A 17,989-nucleotide genomic window follows, 5' to 3' on the forward strand; every position below is an offset into this window, starting at 1 on the left:
CGGCTTTTCCCGAACACCGTCCTCGCACTCGCTTAGCATAGCCGGGGAGTCTGGTCCGAGCCGGTTTGTGTGGTTTGAGGAAGCCTGCATCTTCGATCTCTTTCTAACCCACTCGCCATCCTTTGGCAGACAGCGCTACCAAGGAAAAGCGCCCTTGAAGGATCCTGGCTACCATGTTAGCTTAGCACTTGAGCTCGAAAGAGCAATGACCGCTTAACACCAGCGCGGGAGTGGAAAGCGTTTCGTCAGTGCCGCAACCAGTAGAAACCTAAATGGCCAGCTCTCGCTCCCCTCATGACTTGGAAAGTCTTTGACCGAAACCCAGTCTTGTCCTCAATAACCCGACTTGCGAATGATAACTGTCCCACTGCAGGTTTGTGTTGTCCGGGAACTCATCGGCCCGCCAGATTGTGTCAATAATGGGCAGTGCCAACGATCGCCAGAAGAACTGGGATTGGGTCTTAGCCTTTGCTGCAGCATAAGCTCTGGGCAATTCCCACAGACCGGACAAAAAGACGATAATTACACTTCCTCTCGTGCAATAAACTTCCACTCTTGGTGGGGACGATCTGTCAGTCTATTTTGTAATGAGCATAGGCCACATCGTTCCCCTGCTGGCAACAAATCCTGCTTCTCCGCTCAAAGTTGCAAACAATTCGAATCCTCATCCTATGAAATGTGCCAGGAAAGCGCTGGTGTAGGTGAGAATACGCAAATGAGCGGCATTACGCCCGATCCTGACCTCGCAGACGAGAACGACTCGACTTACGGCGAAGATGCATTCAGCGAGACAGCGACAATATCATCGTGGATTCGAGAGTACAGGATAGAGAATGGTCGAACTTATCACGCCTTTCATGACGGGAAATATTGGGGTTCGAATGATGAAGAAGCGAACGAACACTACGATATCTGCCATGTGCTCTACACGAAGACTTTCCACGGCCGCCTCTTTCTTGCCCCGATCAATCCGAACCCATCTCAAGTTCTAGACCTGGGGACTGGCACAGGGATCTGGCCCATTGACTTCGCAGACCAGTTTCCCTCGGCGATAGTGACGGGTACAGATCTCAGCCCAACGCAGCACTACTACACTCCCCCAAACGTCCGCTTTGAGATAGACGACATAGAGAGTGAATGGACATTCAGAGAAAACCAGTTCGACATGATTCATATCCGTGGACTACACGGGACGATCGTCGACTGGCCCACCGTGTACAGACAGTGCATGCGCGCGCTCAAACCCGGGGGCTACCTCGAACAGTCCGAATATTCAGCGCAATTCACCAGCGACGACAACACCATCCCACCCGACGGCGGCATCGCGCTGTGGAACACGATCGGGCCGGAGTGCCACCGCGTGCTCAACCGAGAACTCCAGGTCCTCGAGACCATGCGCCAGCACATGATTGACGCAGGGTTCGAAGACGTGGTCGAGCATCGCTTCAAATGGCCCATCGGTCCCTGGGCGAAGGACCCGTTCCTCAAGCATCTGGGTCAATGGTCGAAACTCCACATCGAGTCCGGGCTCGAGAACTGGACGCTGAGACTCCTGACCAGCGTCCTGGGCTGGTCCGCCGATGAGGTCCGGGTCATGTGCGCCAGCGTCCGTCGCGAGCTGCGCGACCCGAAGGTCCACGCCGTGCATCGCATGCATACCGTCTATAGCCGTAAGCCCGACGGCTTGCCGGCCCGCATGCAGTAATGATTTCATGACTTGCTTTGAATAAATCGAGTTAGGGGCTTGGGGAGTCGATTCATTCTTCCTCGTTCGGGGAGAACCCATATTGCATAGCGCGTGCGAGCAAAGAGTGGTTGGGGACCCAATACCGTACCGCTTTTAATCCCCCAATTCGGAGACGGTATCAGTTCGTAAGTCGTGAGATGATATGCGATCCACACTTGAACGGCAAACCTACCGGGGCGGGAAGTTTTGCTCCTGCGATCGGTTTGGGAGGGGCGGCGGGCATCGGGCATCGGGCAAGGGCAAAATTGATATCTCGGCGCGGCTCTTGTTTTCGTTTTACTGATGAACTTTACTACCTGCTCTCTCTCCTACGCGGAATTACTACGAATTCCCTTGGGAATTGGGAGCATCGCTCTCGGGGACATATAGTATGTGGTAGGGTATAACGATATGTCAATTTAGTGGCCCTCTCCTGGGCTGAAAGTATATATGTATATTGATATACACATATAGCGGACTTGCAGCAGAAGGATGATATGCAGGCACCATGGTCCATATCAAGACCTTCTACACAGATTTGCTTTGTCAAGCTGTTGTCGATTTCAAAGAAAGCGTCTCGCAGGGCAAGGAAAAGACGATTGACTTTCGACACAGTACCTCTCCCATCATGTGAGTGGAAGACCTGCAGGCTTGAGGTTCCATTCTATCTATACAGTGGTGCTACAAATGTTCTCGATTCGGCCTCGGTGCGTAGAGACTAATGGGTTGCTTGGTTCGCCAACGGTGTGATTCCTTGTCTTGACGCATCTATCTTAATCTTCTCAGGGCCACACATTGCTGGTTGATTGTTCTTCGCGATTGGAGGCGTAGAAGTATCACGTCGCCAGCGAGCCCAGTCACCCCGCCAGTAGACAACCACTCGATCGGATATTCCCTCTTCGGACGCAACTGTCCTCTTCTCTGGATCATGCCCAAGGCCTCCTAAGTGATTGTTTTGTCTCACCGAGCCGTTATCCCGCCACGACTCGAACAAGGCCTCGTTGGCTCCGTGTGAGAGCTCCCTGTGCGCGAGCCTCAAAATACGGTTCGCCTGTTCCGAATCTCCGACCTCCATGACCAGAAGCGACGCATCCACTTTGCGTGTAACTTTTACAAGTAGTCGGTAGAACAGGTCAGGTGAGCTGCGGTCCTGGGGACCACAGTCATCGTCGTCAGGTGGTACCAATGCCAGTCTAGGCTCGTACTTGCGCACGCTCTTCTCGACCGAACCAGGTCCAGTGAGTTCCTTGCTCGATATATATGGCGGATTCGAGATGACTACATCCCAAGACCCATCTATGAGACTTTGGTTCTCTAGCTCAGGATTGAGGTAGACCCTGGTTTCGCGGTCTCCCCTGGCCACCGTCTCAAGAGATGTTTTGCCTGGAACGACATCGATTTCTCGGATGTCGCGGGTGGCGAAGTGAATGTCTTTGCGAGCATCTGGATGCAAAAGCCTTTTCTCGACATTGTGCTTCAAGTTCAAACGTGCGAGTTCGACAGCTCGGTCGGAAATGTCCAGCCCCACGACTTCTATACCGAGCTCTGTCTTTGATAGGACGGAAGACGGAGCCATCGTCCCCGGCGGTGGCTTGAGGAGAGAATGAAGGAGAAGCGCTATACATCCCGTCCCCGTGCACAAATCAAGAATGCGAATGCGTTTGCGTTGGCAGATCTTGTTAGCTAGATCGTTTTTCACATCGAGGATACGATCGGACAAGATCTTGCCTATTTGTTCCGTGTATGTTTCTGTTTCTGGCCGGGGGATCAGGACACCCTCGTGGCATTTAATTTCAAGATCGCCAAACGGTTGGGTCCCAAGGATGTACTGCAACGGCTTTCCACGAGATCTCTGCCACACCAATCGGGAGAGTATTTTATTTTGAATCGCTTCGACATCGTGGAAATTTGTAAGCGTCTTTGGTGACTTGGTCTTCTTCTTGTGCGCTACAGGAGGTGTGTGTGTAGCTGACGAGCAATTCCGGAGCACTCTAGTGGCCGCAAGATCGCGGGCATGTTCCTTCAACCATCGAAGTTCGTTTCGAGCGGAGGGAAGGTCGCGACAATAGCGCATGAGTCGTGGTAGCTGGATGTCTACAGAAGCGGCTTGTTGAATGCATCTGGGCGTGAGCCGTGGCATCGGAGTGCCAAATTAGACCTAGATATATTGCAAAAGATCGAGCTGCCAAAGGCTATCTCCTCGTGCCAACCCATATCTCTGCTCTCTGTCATGTTGACGACCGATCTGTACGGTCAGCTTTATCCTTGACTGCGCGGCAGAATATTGATTTCGCAAAAGGCGGTGTAACCTAAAGCCCTGCCGCTTTATACATTCCTGTTTGGGTGGTCCGTGGTCACGTGGTACAGGCAAAAAGCACAGGGCGCCATCCTGGTTTAATCAAATGAGGCCGAGGTCCAAGATATGATCCTCAACATTCCCTGTGGGAGGTATCCCATCCCTTTCATCTGGCATGATCACCCTCCCCCTCGTGTGGAGGACGGCGAGACGGGCATCTCCTCGCTCTGGGTTCCTTCATATGCTCAAGTGCTCTGCACCCGAAGACTCAATCTGGTAGCCATTTTGCAGAAGTCTCGTTGTTATCGTTTCCAATGTAAGAAACGTGGATCGTCAACAAATAGTCATCCGGCATACCTAGGATTTGGAGTCTATTTCCTTGAATCGTTTCTTCAAGCTTACTTTCGAGCCTCTACAGAATGCCCAAGAAAATCTTGGTTGGCTACGGGATCGATGTCGATGCTGTGAGTGGCTGGATTAACACGCAGTCTGGACAGGCTGCAGACCTGACAAATATATCGCGAGGTGTCTTTGGCGCAACGGTCGGGACTGACAGATTGCTCAAGCTGTTTGAGAAGTACGGCATTAAAGCAACATGGTTTATCCCAGGTCACTCAATTGAATCGTTCCCAAAGCAAATGGCCAAGGTCAGGGACGCTGGACATGAAATGTAAGTGTAGGGAACCAAATCTTTGGCTTTCTTCTGGTCCCACTGCTGATTGTTCATCAGCGGTCTCCATGGCTATACCCACGAATTCGTCTCGCAGTTATCACCTCAACAGGAACGGGATGTACTACAGAAATCCATCGAGGTCGTAACCTCGTTCACAGGCAAGAGGCCAAAGGGTTGGACGGCCCCTGCCTGGACGCCCTCTCCTGACACGGTGAACTTACTGGAAGAATTTGGTGTCGAGTATGATCATTCGTTTATGCACCACGACTCTCAACTGTACTATCTCCCGTATCCACCGGCCAAGTGGAAGGAAACAGATTATAAGAACTCTTCGGCCAGTGATTGGATGACACCCATGTCAATATTGCGGCCGTCCTCTATCGTGGAGATCCCGGCCAACTGGCACGTTGACGATTGGCCTGCTTTTCAAACGCTGCGTGGACAAGGATCTTCCGGCTTCGTTGACCCGCACCAAATCGAAAGATTTTGGAAGGAACAATTTGAATTCTGTTACCGAGAGTACGACCATTTTGTGTTTCCAATCAGCATTCATCCGCAAGTCAGTGGCAAGCCACAGATATTGATGATGCACGAGCGTTTCATCGACTGGATCAATCAACACGAGGGTGTGGAATGGTGCACCTTCGAAGATATGGCCAACAAGTTCCGCAAGGGAGAGATGCATGGTGCAGAAGTTGAGGGAGGAGTTGACGTGTAGAATCCGATTGTTCATTCGCGTTGGGGTGCACGACACCCTGAACTCACTCTGGAGTCTGGACTGGCGGCTCCAACAAAGCTCTTATTGTACAACAAAGTGTTTCATGCGTGGGACGGGAAGTGCAATGCCAGATGTGTATGGATTGCCAAACGCTAGTGCATACGTCTGCAGAAGACTTAGGCACACATGTTGAAAAGCACCTACAACAGCATCGAAGGTGTCAAAGGAAACTGAATCAGCTTCGTCGTTTCCAAGTTGATTTTCTCATTTTCCCCAGAAGAAAGTGACGTGGAAACTCCACACAAATCCATGGTGCATCGCGTCGGTGTCAAGTGTCGGCGAGCTTGCATGAGGGACTACCTGGAGTAGAATGGTTCCGATCGAAGACTAGTAGTACTTCCTCTGTTGGATACTTTGCAACGTTGTTCACTGCACAAATGTTTCCCCCGAATACTAATTCTCACTGTGGAGCCGTCTTCATGAAAGGCCGCTTCTTTCTTTCGTCTATCTCGAGCTGCGAGTCCTGACTAGGTTCAAACACTATTATTTGACAGCGCCGAGAAGGATTTCGTCCAGGTACCGGATTAGTGGGCCCTTTGTCTTGTTGGCTGGCGTACCCGTCTCCGTTAATGTACCTGGCATAATCCTTTACCGCACTTTAACCCCTGGCGGGGGATTCCTTGCTATGCTGGAGCCCCGGAACCCAAAGCCTCGTATCCCCTTCTCTACCGATACCTCGTTTGGATGGCTCATATACATCCTTTGCAATATTGGAGCAGTTGTACCATTCTCCACCAACAGCTAATGACTCTCGACACTTTGATCACGGCTTTCACGTTTCTGTTCCACGATACCCTCCAACGAATCAATCGATTTCCCCGCCCCCTACACACCGTCGGAATCTAGAATGTCTGGTATAACAGCAAGCCTTGGAAACTCGTCCCAACCGAGCCTCGGACCCTGGCCCCAATCTTGTCTTGATTCAGCCTTAGGCCATATGTGAGGTGCGCGTGGAAATGGAAATGCGGGAAGGTCATGGTCAGCCTCCTCACCGACTTTTTGGACCTTGTCCCATCTCCTTTCTGGCACGCACCAGAAACAGATTCCTAGTCTATCCTTTCCAACCCCATTATGTAGGAGAATTTCCAGCAAGTCGGAGATATCGTAGATGGATGCTCAAACAGCCATCGCCACAGCTTTCGTCCCTCACCGTACCCGCTATGGCCGGCACGGCAACGTGTGATACGCGCACGGACCGAGTGAGTAGATTCTGTCCAAAAAAGCTGTCCAACCTGATCATTAGGGCTACCAATTGTCGCCTTGACCGACACCGAGTTTTTGTTGAATGCAAGACCCATTACCATCGTCCTGCTCCTGCCTCGCAGGCTGCAGGCTGCAGGCTTGCATCGCATTGCAGCGTGTACAAGGCCAAGTTGATTGTAAGCCAGTGCATCTTGCGCCTCTGTCTCCAAGCTTCCTAATTCCACTCAGCATGCCGAGCGCCACACGGTCACCGCATGTTTGACAGCTGACACAGGTAGAGGGAGCACAGGTGAGATCCCCAAGAATACTTACGTTTTGGGACAAAAGATCAAGCTTGTAAGATGCCCAAATGCCCATGGGTACCTGGGTGGATCCTAAGCCAACAACTCACTCCGCCTCGCACACGCACACCACGCTTTCACGCGAGACCACCAGTAGTACCATACACCATACACCAGATCCCCGATACCGTTGGGACCTGCATAAAAAGCCTCAATCATCTACCTCTTTTCTGATTTTCTGACTCCTTCCAACGATTTGATCAAGTTGCTCAGGTTTTCAAGTATTGAAATCAACCAGGAAACGACAAAGTCATATCAATCCCTCGTCCATCGAAATTGCTCTGGATCGAGCAAGACCATATTACCAGAACATCAACTATGGAGTCTCCAATCAATAAGGGTCGTGGACACTATGACACCACCGGCGTTATCAAGCCCATTGGACCTCAACGACCGTCTTCTCAATGAGCCAAAAACTGGGAGTAAAGGTCTAGAGCTTGACAAAGCTGAGCATACTTGAATATGTCCCGCATAAGTTTTGGACCCGACGGGATAGGAAACAACGAAGCCACCTGGAATATCCCACTGCAGCCTGTCGAGAGAATGTGGCTGAATCACCAGTCAGCATCATTACGCCTCCATTCCACCCTACGACCACCCTCACCCAAGTCTGTTCTTCAGCTTGTTGTCTGGAGATGCTAGAGGAACTCTTATCTCTAGCCTGAGACGCAACCACCATTTCGCTCTCGGCCGGTCAGCCGCCACTATCATCTTGCTCCTCTTCTCCTAGCCCCAATGATACATTGCACGACGTCCATTCCTCCCACAAAAGTCAGATGATCTTGCCTTGACCGCCACACATCGATCTCAATCAAGGGTACACCAATGCAAGTAAGATGGACAGCGGAGCTCTCTGTCTAGACGACTTGCATGTCGAATGCTGGGGCTAACAGTCACCACAGCCTCCGATGGGCCTGGCAAGACATGAGTGCGATGCGAGGCATGCAAGTCCACCCACAAACCTGCATTCTGATCAACGATTACGGAAGTGGTCGCCCACTGGATGGATGGATGCTTGGGGCCGAAGCCTAAGATAGAGCTGAGCATGAGGATTTGGTAGGGGCTGAAGGCTGGGCGCATTTCGCCACACCTAACTTAGAGCCAGAAAATCATACCGAGTAGGGAATACAACAAGAGTTTAGTGTTGCACGCTCAGCCTCATCTTCCCCCATCTTCAGCCGTCGTTTCCCCACAGGTCTCAATGCTCAACTACTCGTAAATGACCATGCGCAAGGCCACTCTCCGTATCGTGGGTGTCTGACAGCAATACCCGGCCTGACAGCAATTAGGTCATTTTCGAACATCGGCGTCAGGATTTTCGTCAATGGCGGTAACGCGCTGGTGGAATGTGTCGAGGACACTTACTCTAGCCAAGATTATTCCTTGCAAGAGATCACATAGTAAGTGCGTGCATTATAGGTGGCCGCCATAACGTAGGAGAAGATCACAGTCACGTGATATGTCTGGGAGGAAAACGGAACAAGAGAACCCTCTATTAATCAAGGGTCGGGGTATAAGACAATCCCCGATAGATCACCGGCTTTAACTACTAAGTACGTATCCAATTACTCATCGCTCTGCATCTCCAATAATTGTGTGGTTGACATCAAAATTTGACCTCAGTGCTGTTCATGTTGCTGGGCGCGGACAAGTGGTCACGCGATGTTTGAGCAGTTTGTGGCACCCTTCCAAGTCCCCACAAAGTGCCAGTCCAATTGCCGGAGGGATCGGGACTTTCACAAACCTAGCCTCCTCCGCTAGCTGGAAGTTATATTTTAAAGATCGAAATGATAGATTAATGATGCCATGCCCTCCATTCCCAGACATGGGCAATTACATGGACAACCTTGGCTGAGCAACCAGAGAAGCCCGCCTTCTAGCATTTCGCCCTTCTCCGTCGTGTGACTTATTCGAAATTGTCTCTTAATGTCTCCCAAAGGACCATACATATTGGTGACGGTGAATACAGCTCCAGAGCGAGCGAAAAGACTGGTTGGGCGTGTTGCCGAAGAGCTCAAGGAGCAATATACCATTCAACATGTTGCCAACTGCGAAAGTAAGTACTGCTACTACTACCATGGGTCGTTCTTGATCGCCTTGCATGGTGCCAAGCATCGCTAACAAAACCAGCAATCGATGAGGTAGAAGGCAAAGTCAAGGAATTCCAGCCTGACGTCTTGGTAGACACTCTCTAAGCCCTTGTGTTGGTGAGACTGACTGGTTACAGTTCTGTGCCTCGATGTGGACACCAGAAGAAAGCGCCCGCATTCAAAAGATTGCGAGCGCCAACAAGCCAGGAATCAAGACACATGCTATTCCCCAGGGCTTACAGGTCGAGAAGGGCCCGGATGCCATCGTTGATTATCTGAAGGAGCGGATTCCCAGTATCCTGGCATAAATTTTGGGCTTCTTATAGAAATCTACCATAGACATAGAAGGCATGAAGAAATGGCCTACGGGCTGTAGACATTAGACAATGCCGCGGCTCCCTCTTACTTCTTCAGTGATTTCTCAGGTTCGTAGGTCTCTAAAATAAGCAAACAGCGAATCGCAACGAGCAGGGTAAGTCCAAGTGGGAAAGTCGTTTGCCGAAGTCGGCGAGAGCTCGAATGCCCTTCCACCAGCGGATATAGTTTTATCCCCTTCAGTCCGACTATCGACAGTAGAAGCCGTGGTTCGTCGAGCAAGGTCCACGCTCCGTAGTAACCAGGCTGGGTGCCAGGTATAGGTGGCGCTGCCCCTCATTTTCGTTTGTGGGGAGCTCGAAAGGCTTGGACTATTAGCAAAGTGTACCTACTGAGTAGAGAGCAGGCATTGATTGCCGGGTTCAAGCCACCTGCAATTGCCGCTAGGCACAACCGACAAGATATGCAGGGGACCGCGAACTGCCTTTTGTCGTCACCATGAATTGAAGGCTAAACACGCAGAACACCACCTGTAAGCTCTGAAATATTTTTTGATTCTTATGCTTGTGACCTCCGTTCGTAGCTGAGAACCTGCTGAACAACCTCGATTGTCAATGCTCAATCAACAAGTATCCAATGCAACCATGCATCCCGAAGTACACTCTTTGAAAATATGCATCTTGGGTGCCGGCATGGGCGGTTTGACCACTGCCCTAGCGCTTGCACGCGCCGGGTTTTCGGAGATCACAGTGTTCGAGATGGCTTCCAATCTTGGATTTGTGGGTGCAGGCATTCAGATGGCGCCGAACATGGCTCGAATCCTTGATCGCTTAGGGGTCTGGGAGGCCATTGCAAAGGAGGGAGTTGTCTTAAACGAAACCAGTATCCGGCAAGGCTCTACAGATGGTGAGCTGGGTCACGTCGATCTGAAATATATTCGAGAGACCTACGGCTATCCGCACATGGTCGGACACCGAGCCACGCTGGCGGGAGAATTGTACAACGGCTGCTTGCGAGAGTCGAAGAGCATCGAGTTCAAATTCGCAACGACATGCGAAAATATCAAGTTCGGCCCCCGGCCGAGTTTCACCGCCATTCCGAGGAAAGACGGCGAACCATATCAAGTTGAATGCGATATCCTCCTTGGTGCGGATGGTGTTAAATCAAGCACACGAATCGCGATGCTCGAAGCGCTGAATGTGGTTGCGAACGTCCAAGACACAAACCAAGCAGCGTACCGGATAATGCTGTCTCGAGAGCAAATGTCTACAGACCCGGAACTTTTGGCACTGATTGATGCCGATAAAGTTATACGTTGGATTGGCGAGAAAAGGCATTTGATTGCTTACCCGGTCTCCAATAAGCAGATCTACAATATTTCGACAACTCAACCAGACGTGAATTTCGCAGCAGCTCCTTCGGCCACTTACACAACAAAAGGATCGAAGAAAGCAATGTTGGATGTCTATGCAGATTTCTGTCCCATGATTCATAGGATGCTCGAGCTTGTTCCTGAGGGCGAAGTATGCGAATGGAAGTTGAGAGTTCACGAACCATTGCCCACGTGGGTCCACGGATCTGTTGCCCTCGTGGGAGACGCATGCCATCCAACACTCCCACATTTGGCTCAAGGAGCGGCACAGGCTATCGAAGACGCAGCCGTGCTGGGTGTGGTACTATCTCATCTTCCCAGCACCGTTACTCCAGCCGACATCAACAAATCACTCAATCAGTACGAAAAAGTACGGAAGGAGCGGGCAGAGACCCTTGTGGAACTCGCGGCCGCATCCGGAAGAGGACTACACCTGGGAGAAGGCAAGGCTAAGGAGGAGCGAGATAAACAATTCGCGGCGCTGAAGGCAGGTAAAGGGCCAGTGCCAGACAAATGGGCTGATGCCGACGTGCAGAGAAAGATTTACGGTCATGACTGTGTTCAGGTGGCGGAAGAGCTAGTCAAGGCTGAATTAAATGGTGCTTAAATCGAGTGCTGCATACCTTCACCATACGGATTCAATGGAATCTTTTCGATAGCAATGAAATAGTAATTCCCCTTGCCTTAATTTATGATCTCGGCTGTCAAGACGAGAAGCTTACACTCATGCATAATTCTAAAGAGCATTCCTAAAACGGACAGATGGAATAGCGATTCGAGGCCCAGCCGAAAGCAAGAGATGATCCAGGCCTGGCCGAGTCTCTACTGCATACCTTGTACATCGGCTAAGGATTTCCAGCCTCTGCTCCAAACATACTAAGCTTTCCTCTCCGCCAAATAGGGTATCGAACCAAGCAGCGGTGACTGCGATACAGCTTACTGCGAATCGCCACCACAGGCGGCTCCATGATCTTCCCCACCCGGAAGGCTTTTCGTCCCCACCGGTTTCTTCCTTGCGGCGGAGAACCGCCTTTAAGTCCCCACGATCCGTGAGCTGATCAATTGTCTCTTTCTCCATGTCCATGCGCTCTCTGATATCAGCCTAGTCAGAACTGTACCGTTATGGAGTGTCGGTTCTGCCAGAAGGGCTTCTCGAAGGGAGAACACCTGAGAGTATGACCAGCCCCAAACAAGTGGTATTGGATGCTGACCTTGCTTAGAGACACGAACGAAGGCGTAAGTTGTGGAACTTCTTACAATTTGCATCAAATGTAGGTCACTAAATCAAGGCATACTAGATACTGGGGCGAAGCCTTTCCAATGCAAGGAGTGTCACCGATGCTTCAGCCGACAAGATTCGCTCGCTCGCCACGAGAAATTACACACACGGCGGCGGGAGCCCCACGAGGCTCAGTCGGTCCAAGGCTCTGATTACAGACCCGTCAGCCCTGAGAGTATTGAACGTATTGATCTGAACCATGGCCCAATCGAAGATGTGCCTGCTGCTTCATCTGATGATAGCCGGACTCTTGGTAAAACTTCGCTACCGCCAGGGGTCCCACAAGCAATCAACCACGGGGCTGAGCTGGACTTTGACCTGATATGGCCAGATACTGAAGATCTTTTCCAGACAATCATGTTAACTGATTCTGTCAATAAATGGCAAACGCCCCTGGGCGCGCTTCCGTTCTCAGTTTCGACCTCTCCATCGTCCAGTGACATCGCACTCGGGACACCTAGCTCCTTCGACGAACGGCCGTCGTCCATAGGAGCAATCCCGCTTGGAGGGAACTCACAAGCAGTTCAAGATGTGAGCAAAATGATATCAACGCTGGTGGGTAGAATCTGAATGAACACAAAGCGCAGACTAACGAGCAATAGTCATCCAGCCTGACGACAGCAGCGAAATCCAACTCCATCACTTCAGTGTTCTTAGATGAATGCTTGCACATGTTTTTTGTGAAGTTCATTCCCACATTTCCTGTCCTACACCGTGCTACTTTTGTCTTTCGAGATTGCGCCCGTACCCTACTCCTGAATGCCATTGCCATTGGATCGCTGTATCTAGGACCAAAGGATGCAGTAGCGAAGGGCGAGACCTTGTGGCACCTTGCTCATACTGCTATTGCTACATCTTGGCAGAATCTGATCACCCACCGCGGAGAATATGATGCCTGTGAAGGTGTCCAGCTGGTCATCACTGCTGTGCTGGGTCAAGTATACGGAACTCTTTCGAAGAACCGAGCCATCCGGACTACGAGCCAGGCGTTCCATTCTCTAGGCTTCGTTTGGGCGCGGCGAAGCGGCATGTTCGATAGTGAACCATTCGATCTGAGCAGCGTCCCATCGCTGGACGCACCAGAGGCTGAGAAAGAACGTCAATGGCGAACCTGGGTATCTCGAGAAATCCAGCAACGAGCACTACTGGCGCATTACATGTTGGATGGGCTTATTTCACAGATGTCTGGCGAGCCCACTTCAGTCCGGCATGCGACCAACCAACTGCGCCTACCCAGCAGCGAGGCTGCATTTGAAGCATCAACTGCCAACGAGTGGATCTCAATTATGCGCTCAACCTCTGCAGCTGAGACGACTTCTTTCCGAACTATACTACGCCAATTATTTCGACCGAGTATTGAAAAGCGCTGGATAGACACACCGCTTTCCGCGTTTTCCTACAAAGTAATTCTTGAAGGTCTCCAATCATTGATATCGGACGATGATACCGAAGAAACGGCTGTTGGCGTACCCACCCGATCCGAGGTTCGGCATGCACTAAACCAGGTGTACGAAAGCGTTACAACAAATTCTTCCCTCTCGTGCAACGACCGCCTTGAAACACTCCTACGCTGGCACTCCATATGCTTGGACACAGTAATCGATTCCTCATTGCTCTGCAGAAACCTTTGTTCCAGATACGAAATTACACAGTACATTTGGCGCAATGCCGAGCCATCGAAGAGTAGCATGGATCTAGTGAGCTGGGTAGCCACGCCTGCGGCACGCAGTGCCCTGCTCCATGCCATGGCGATCCAAGAGCTCGTCGAACAACTTCCGCGCGGTCGAGCTCACGCTATCCATATGCCGAGCTCCCTCTTTTCAGCCGCAACTGTGTACTCGGTATTCACCCTGGCAGGGCAGCCGGTCTTGCAGATTCCTTGCACAGTTGTTTGGCAAGACGTCCTCTCGAGCGGGAGACAGCCTACCAGCAACTCCTACCTCTCACTTTCCGAACTGTCAACCTCAAGCCAGATGCTGCTGCACGAGACGGACACCCTAAGATACATTCACGGAGATGTCTTATATGGCTCAAGTGGAACGTCGAGAAATCTGCTTTACGAACTGAATTCAATTCACAAGCTATTTAGGTGCTTGTATGCGCAATGGGGAATCGCATTTGACATGGAGAATGTGGTGGAACAATGGATTGGGATATGCCACTAGATATGCCACTAGATATGCCACTAGATATGCCTGGAGCGATCGATGTACAAAAGCCAGGGTTATGCTTTGCGATATGACAATGAAATCGTAAAAATGCAATGCTGTCAAAAGGGGAGCAATGAAACATAGTCGTTTCAGCTACATATATGATTACTTTTCAGGGACTAGACATGTCTCCTAGCCAGAACACTTCCTATCAGAAATACTGCTTTCTTGATATTTCGACAGTCCCCTCCCTATCTATTGCTTCTCCGCGAGACTTATCTTCCCATTGTCATCGTACACGATTTCCCTAACCTTGACACTCCTCAAATGACTCTCACCCTTACTCAGGCTCGAATCGTGATAGAAAAGATACCATTTGTCCTTGAACTCGACGATCGAATGATGCGTCGTCCACCCGATCACAGGCTCTAGGATTCGTCCGCCGTATGTGAACGGTCCGAGCGGGTTGTCTCCTACCGCATAAGCGATGTAGTGCGTGTCGCCGGTAGAATAGCTGAAATAGTACTTCCCCTTGTACTTGTGCATCCAGGCGGCCTCGAAGAACCGGCGGTCGTGGTCGTCTGCCACGAGCAGTTCACCTGCTTCGTCGAGGATTTGCAATTCCTGGACGTCCGAGGCGAGCGAGTGCCCGTCTGGGGAAATCTTCGCGCCGCGGGGGAGGAGCGCTGCCTTATCCGTGCCCTGCGGCTCGTGAGGGCCGGATTGTGAGTTGTCGAATTCCCCGGACGTCCAGCACTGCAGCTGCCCGCCCCATATGCCTCCGAAGTAGAGGTAAGCTTGGCCATCTTCGTCGACAAAGCTGGCTGGGTCGATGGAATAGGTGCCCTTGATGGGTTCGGGGTCTGGTGTAAATGGTCCCTCTGGTTTGTCACTCACTGCGACGCCGATGCGGAAGATCCCTTCCTTGTCGCGGGCTGGGAAGTAAAGCATATATTTTCCGTTGATGAATGCTGCATCCGGTGCCCAGAGCTGTTTGGACACCCATGGGATGTCATCCACTTTGAGTGCTATTCCGTGGTCGGTGACGGGCCCACCTATCTCTTCGAGGGACAGAACGTGGTAGTCAGCCATGTCGTATTGGTCGCCATTGTCGTTGAATGTGATGTCGTTCTCCCGATCCTAGATCGGCCATTGTCAGTCGGCGTGAGCCATCAATCGCCAGTTTGTCTTCTCCAGCGCAGTGAGATCGGTCTTGCTGGACTCGAAACATTCAAGGACGGTCTTACATGAGAAGGGTACACATAGATCTTGCCTTCAAAGGCATGTGCTGAAGGGTCTGCCGTATATATATGGGTTACCAAAGGTTCTGGGGCCATGATTTCGTGAATGACTGCCACCAGCGTTGGGTTGGGCTTCCGTTTCAGTACAGCTTGAGCTCTGAACTTTTTCTTTCACGCCTTGGCTACGATGAATGCAGAGTCAGGTATGCGCTAAATCGCTCCAGTGATCTCCTTTTCGTCTACAATCTTTGACCTCATGACTCGGTTCCTAGGACGTATTTATATGGATCGACCTCTGGAATTATGCTGAAAGTCGACTAGTGTAGAAGCAATTTAGCCAGATTTATCCGAGACGCCCAAGGGAGGTGACGGCCATGGGCTCGGTAGATGCTGCATTATTGAATGCAGAGGTGAGGTCCCGAAGATGCGCCGGCTGACCGGCTGAGCTCTTGTATTTGGTAGAAAGCTGTTATTCGTTTCGTAGGGATGGTCATGGCGTCTAAATAGTTCACAAGATTCCATATTAGACGTTGGATGTGGCTGTGGCTGTGGCGCTGTGGCGGCGGACATGTGCCCTCGCTAACCACTGAAGACGTCAGATAGCTAAGGATAGGCTAACTTCGCGACCCGAGGTCGGAACCAAGTTGGCGGGGACGTGACTAACAAGGTAGTATGTTGCAGGGCCATTGGTGGCGCATATATTTCTGGCTAGCTTTTTAACTCTCTTGGGACACTCCTGAAAAATGTACAGGACCTTTAGTTGCGTCCCCTCAAACATCAAGTTGCGTTTCCTCGACCATTGATCCTGGAAGGTCAGAATGCGAACAATATTGAAAAATGCCAAAATCTTCACCGGGGGTGCTCAGGCCGAATCGGAAGGATTCAAGCAAGGCTCAATGCTCATCAACGGCGAGTTAATTGAATACGTGGGCTCAGAAGAAGACGAGGTCATCGTCGCTGCTGCCCAACATGGAGCTGAGGTCTTCGATCTGGGTGGCCAGACTATTACGCCAGGTTTCATTGATGGGCATATGCATCTCTTGATGTTCGGCACTTCGCTGACAAAGGTCAGTCTGGAGCATTGCAAATCGTTACAAGATATTCGAGCAACGATCCGGGAAGCAGCGCAAAATGATCAATCCAGGTCACGAATCCTGTGTCGTGGCTGGATGCATTACATGACTGATGGACGGGCCCTTGCAAGTGACCTCGACGATCTCGACGAGAGAGGGCGGCCGATATATATAGACTCTAAGGATCTGCATTCGACTTGGGTCAACTCCGCCGCGTTGAAAGAAATGGGCATTCTAGAGATGCCGGATCCTGCGGGTGGAGAGATCCACAGGGATGAAAAGGGAAATGCGACCGGGCTACTCAGTGAGGCTGCTGCTGTTACAATTGTTTGGCCACATCTAGCAAGGGTTGCATCCACGGAAGAAAAGATGAGCGCGATCCGTGAGGCGATCAAGACTTACAACGCGGCAGGGTATACGGGACTGGTTGAAATGGCCATGGATGAGAATGCCTGGGAGGCCTTGCTACTGTTCAGGTCGAAGGAAGAATTGACCATTCGAATAGCGGCCCATTGGCTGATTGCCCCTTCAAACACGACGGAAGAGAATATACGGCAGGTCGACAGAGCCATCGAGCTCTGGAAGCAGTATAATCTCGACACTTCACCGAATTTCCGGATTGCTGGGATCAAGGTCATTGGCGACGGAGTTATTGATGCTTGCACTGCATCATTACTTGAACCATATTCCAAGAACGGTATATCTTGTGAGCCCCTGTGGAATCGAGAGCTGCTGAGAGACGTTGTCGCACGCGCAGACAGCGCTGGTCTCCAGTGCGCCCTCCATGCAATTGGAGACGCAACCATTAAGTTGGCCATTGATGTGCTTGAGTCGGTTGCATCCAATGGTCGGCGGCATCGTATAGAGCACCTTGAACTCACCTCGCCAGGCGATGCTAAACGACTCCAGGCAAATGGTATCACCGCATCTATACAGCCTGTTCACGCCGATCCAGCAATCACGCGAGAATGGGACTCCTTACTTGGATTGGAGCGCAGGAAACGAGCTTTCGCCTACCGGGAATTTCTAGATGAGGGAGTAACGCTGGCTCTTGGTACCGATGCTCCTACGGCGCCGAATCTACCCTTGCAGAATTTATACATTGCCACGACGAGAAGATCGGCCAGAGAGCCAGAATCAGAGGAAGTTTTCAACGAGCACTGGGCTTTGCCTTTACTCAGTGCATTTTCTGCTGCCACGCTTGGTGCGGCCTATTCATGTTTTGCCGACCAAGCTGTTGGAACAATAGAAGCTGGCAAGAAAGCGGATTTTGTTGTATTGAACATGAAGTGGTCGCCACAGAGTCTCTTGGAGGACAGGGTTACCCAGACGTGGTTCGGTGGTAGAAAAGTTTACGATGCTAGCGGCTTGAGTAATGGTGCATAGAGTCGTATACCCCATACCTGGTGTCGGACAGCTATTGATTTGCATGGAAGGATGGACTTTCAAAAG

The 17,989-nt window shown here is 51.1% G+C and overlaps 8 protein-coding genes across 8 annotated transcripts; 6 read left to right on the plus strand and 2 right to left on the minus strand.

Annotated features, from left to right (window-relative positions):
* Nucleotides 1–715: 715 nt before the first annotated feature.
* Nucleotides 716–1,705, plus strand: A1O9_02263 (uncharacterized protein; the record flags this gene model as incomplete). Its single annotated transcript, XM_013407838.1, has 1 exon — nt 716–1,705. The coding sequence occupies one exon, from the start codon at nt 716–718 to the stop codon at nt 1,703–1,705; it is 990 nt and encodes a 329-aa protein (XP_013263292.1).
* A 739-nt stretch (nt 1,706–2,444) lies between these two features.
* A1O9_02264 (uncharacterized protein) lies at nt 2,445–3,800 on the minus strand (the record flags this gene model as incomplete). The annotated part of the gene is made up of 1 exon (XM_013407839.1): nt 2,445–3,800. One exon carries the CDS (start codon nt 3,798–3,800, stop codon nt 2,445–2,447), a length of 1,356 nt encoding a protein of 451 aa, XP_013263293.1.
* A 641-nt stretch (nt 3,801–4,441) lies between these two features.
* A1O9_02265 (uncharacterized protein) lies at nt 4,442–5,413 on the plus strand (the record flags this gene model as incomplete). The annotated part of the gene is made up of 2 exons (XM_013407840.1): nt 4,442–4,692; nt 4,753–5,413. The coding sequence occupies 2 exons, from the start codon at nt 4,442–4,444 to the stop codon at nt 5,411–5,413; spliced, it is 912 nt and encodes a 303-aa protein (XP_013263294.1).
* Nucleotides 5,414–8,943: 3,530 nt separating this feature from the next.
* On the plus strand, nt 8,944–9,415 carry A1O9_02266 (uncharacterized protein; the record flags this gene model as incomplete). Its single annotated transcript, XM_013407841.1, has 3 exons — nt 8,944–9,073; nt 9,148–9,197; nt 9,245–9,415. The coding sequence occupies 3 exons, from the start codon at nt 8,944–8,946 to the stop codon at nt 9,413–9,415; spliced, it is 351 nt and encodes a 116-aa protein (XP_013263295.1).
* A 651-nt stretch (nt 9,416–10,066) lies between these two features.
* On the plus strand, nt 10,067–11,401 carry A1O9_02267 (salicylate hydroxylase; the record flags this gene model as incomplete). Its single annotated transcript, XM_013407842.1, has 1 exon — nt 10,067–11,401. The coding sequence occupies one exon, from the start codon at nt 10,067–10,069 to the stop codon at nt 11,399–11,401; it is 1,335 nt and encodes a 444-aa protein (XP_013263296.1).
* Nucleotides 11,402–12,744: 1,343 nt separating this feature from the next.
* Nucleotides 12,745–14,238, plus strand: A1O9_02268 (uncharacterized protein; the record flags this gene model as incomplete). Its single annotated transcript, XM_013407843.1, has 1 exon — nt 12,745–14,238. The coding sequence occupies one exon, from the start codon at nt 12,745–12,747 to the stop codon at nt 14,236–14,238; it is 1,494 nt and encodes a 497-aa protein (XP_013263297.1).
* A 240-nt stretch (nt 14,239–14,478) lies between these two features.
* Nucleotides 14,479–15,560, minus strand: A1O9_02269 (xylan 1,4-beta-xylosidase; the record flags this gene model as incomplete). The annotated part of the gene is made up of 2 exons (XM_013407844.1): nt 14,479–15,363; nt 15,471–15,560. 2 exons carry the CDS (start codon nt 15,558–15,560, stop codon nt 14,479–14,481), a joined length of 975 nt encoding a protein of 324 aa, XP_013263298.1.
* Nucleotides 15,561–16,282: 722 nt separating this feature from the next.
* A1O9_02270 (uncharacterized protein) lies at nt 16,283–17,923 on the plus strand (the record flags this gene model as incomplete). The annotated part of the gene is made up of 1 exon (XM_013407845.1): nt 16,283–17,923. One exon carries the CDS (start codon nt 16,283–16,285, stop codon nt 17,921–17,923), a length of 1,641 nt encoding a protein of 546 aa, XP_013263299.1.
* Between the last annotated feature and the right edge of the window lie 66 nt (nt 17,924–17,989).

Source organism: Exophiala aquamarina (genome assembly GCF_000709125.1).
Source record: "Exophiala aquamarina CBS 119918 chromosome Unknown aczIA-supercont1.2, whole genome shotgun sequence".
Taxonomy (NCBI): domain Eukaryota; kingdom Fungi; phylum Ascomycota; class Eurotiomycetes; order Chaetothyriales; family Herpotrichiellaceae; genus Exophiala; species Exophiala aquamarina.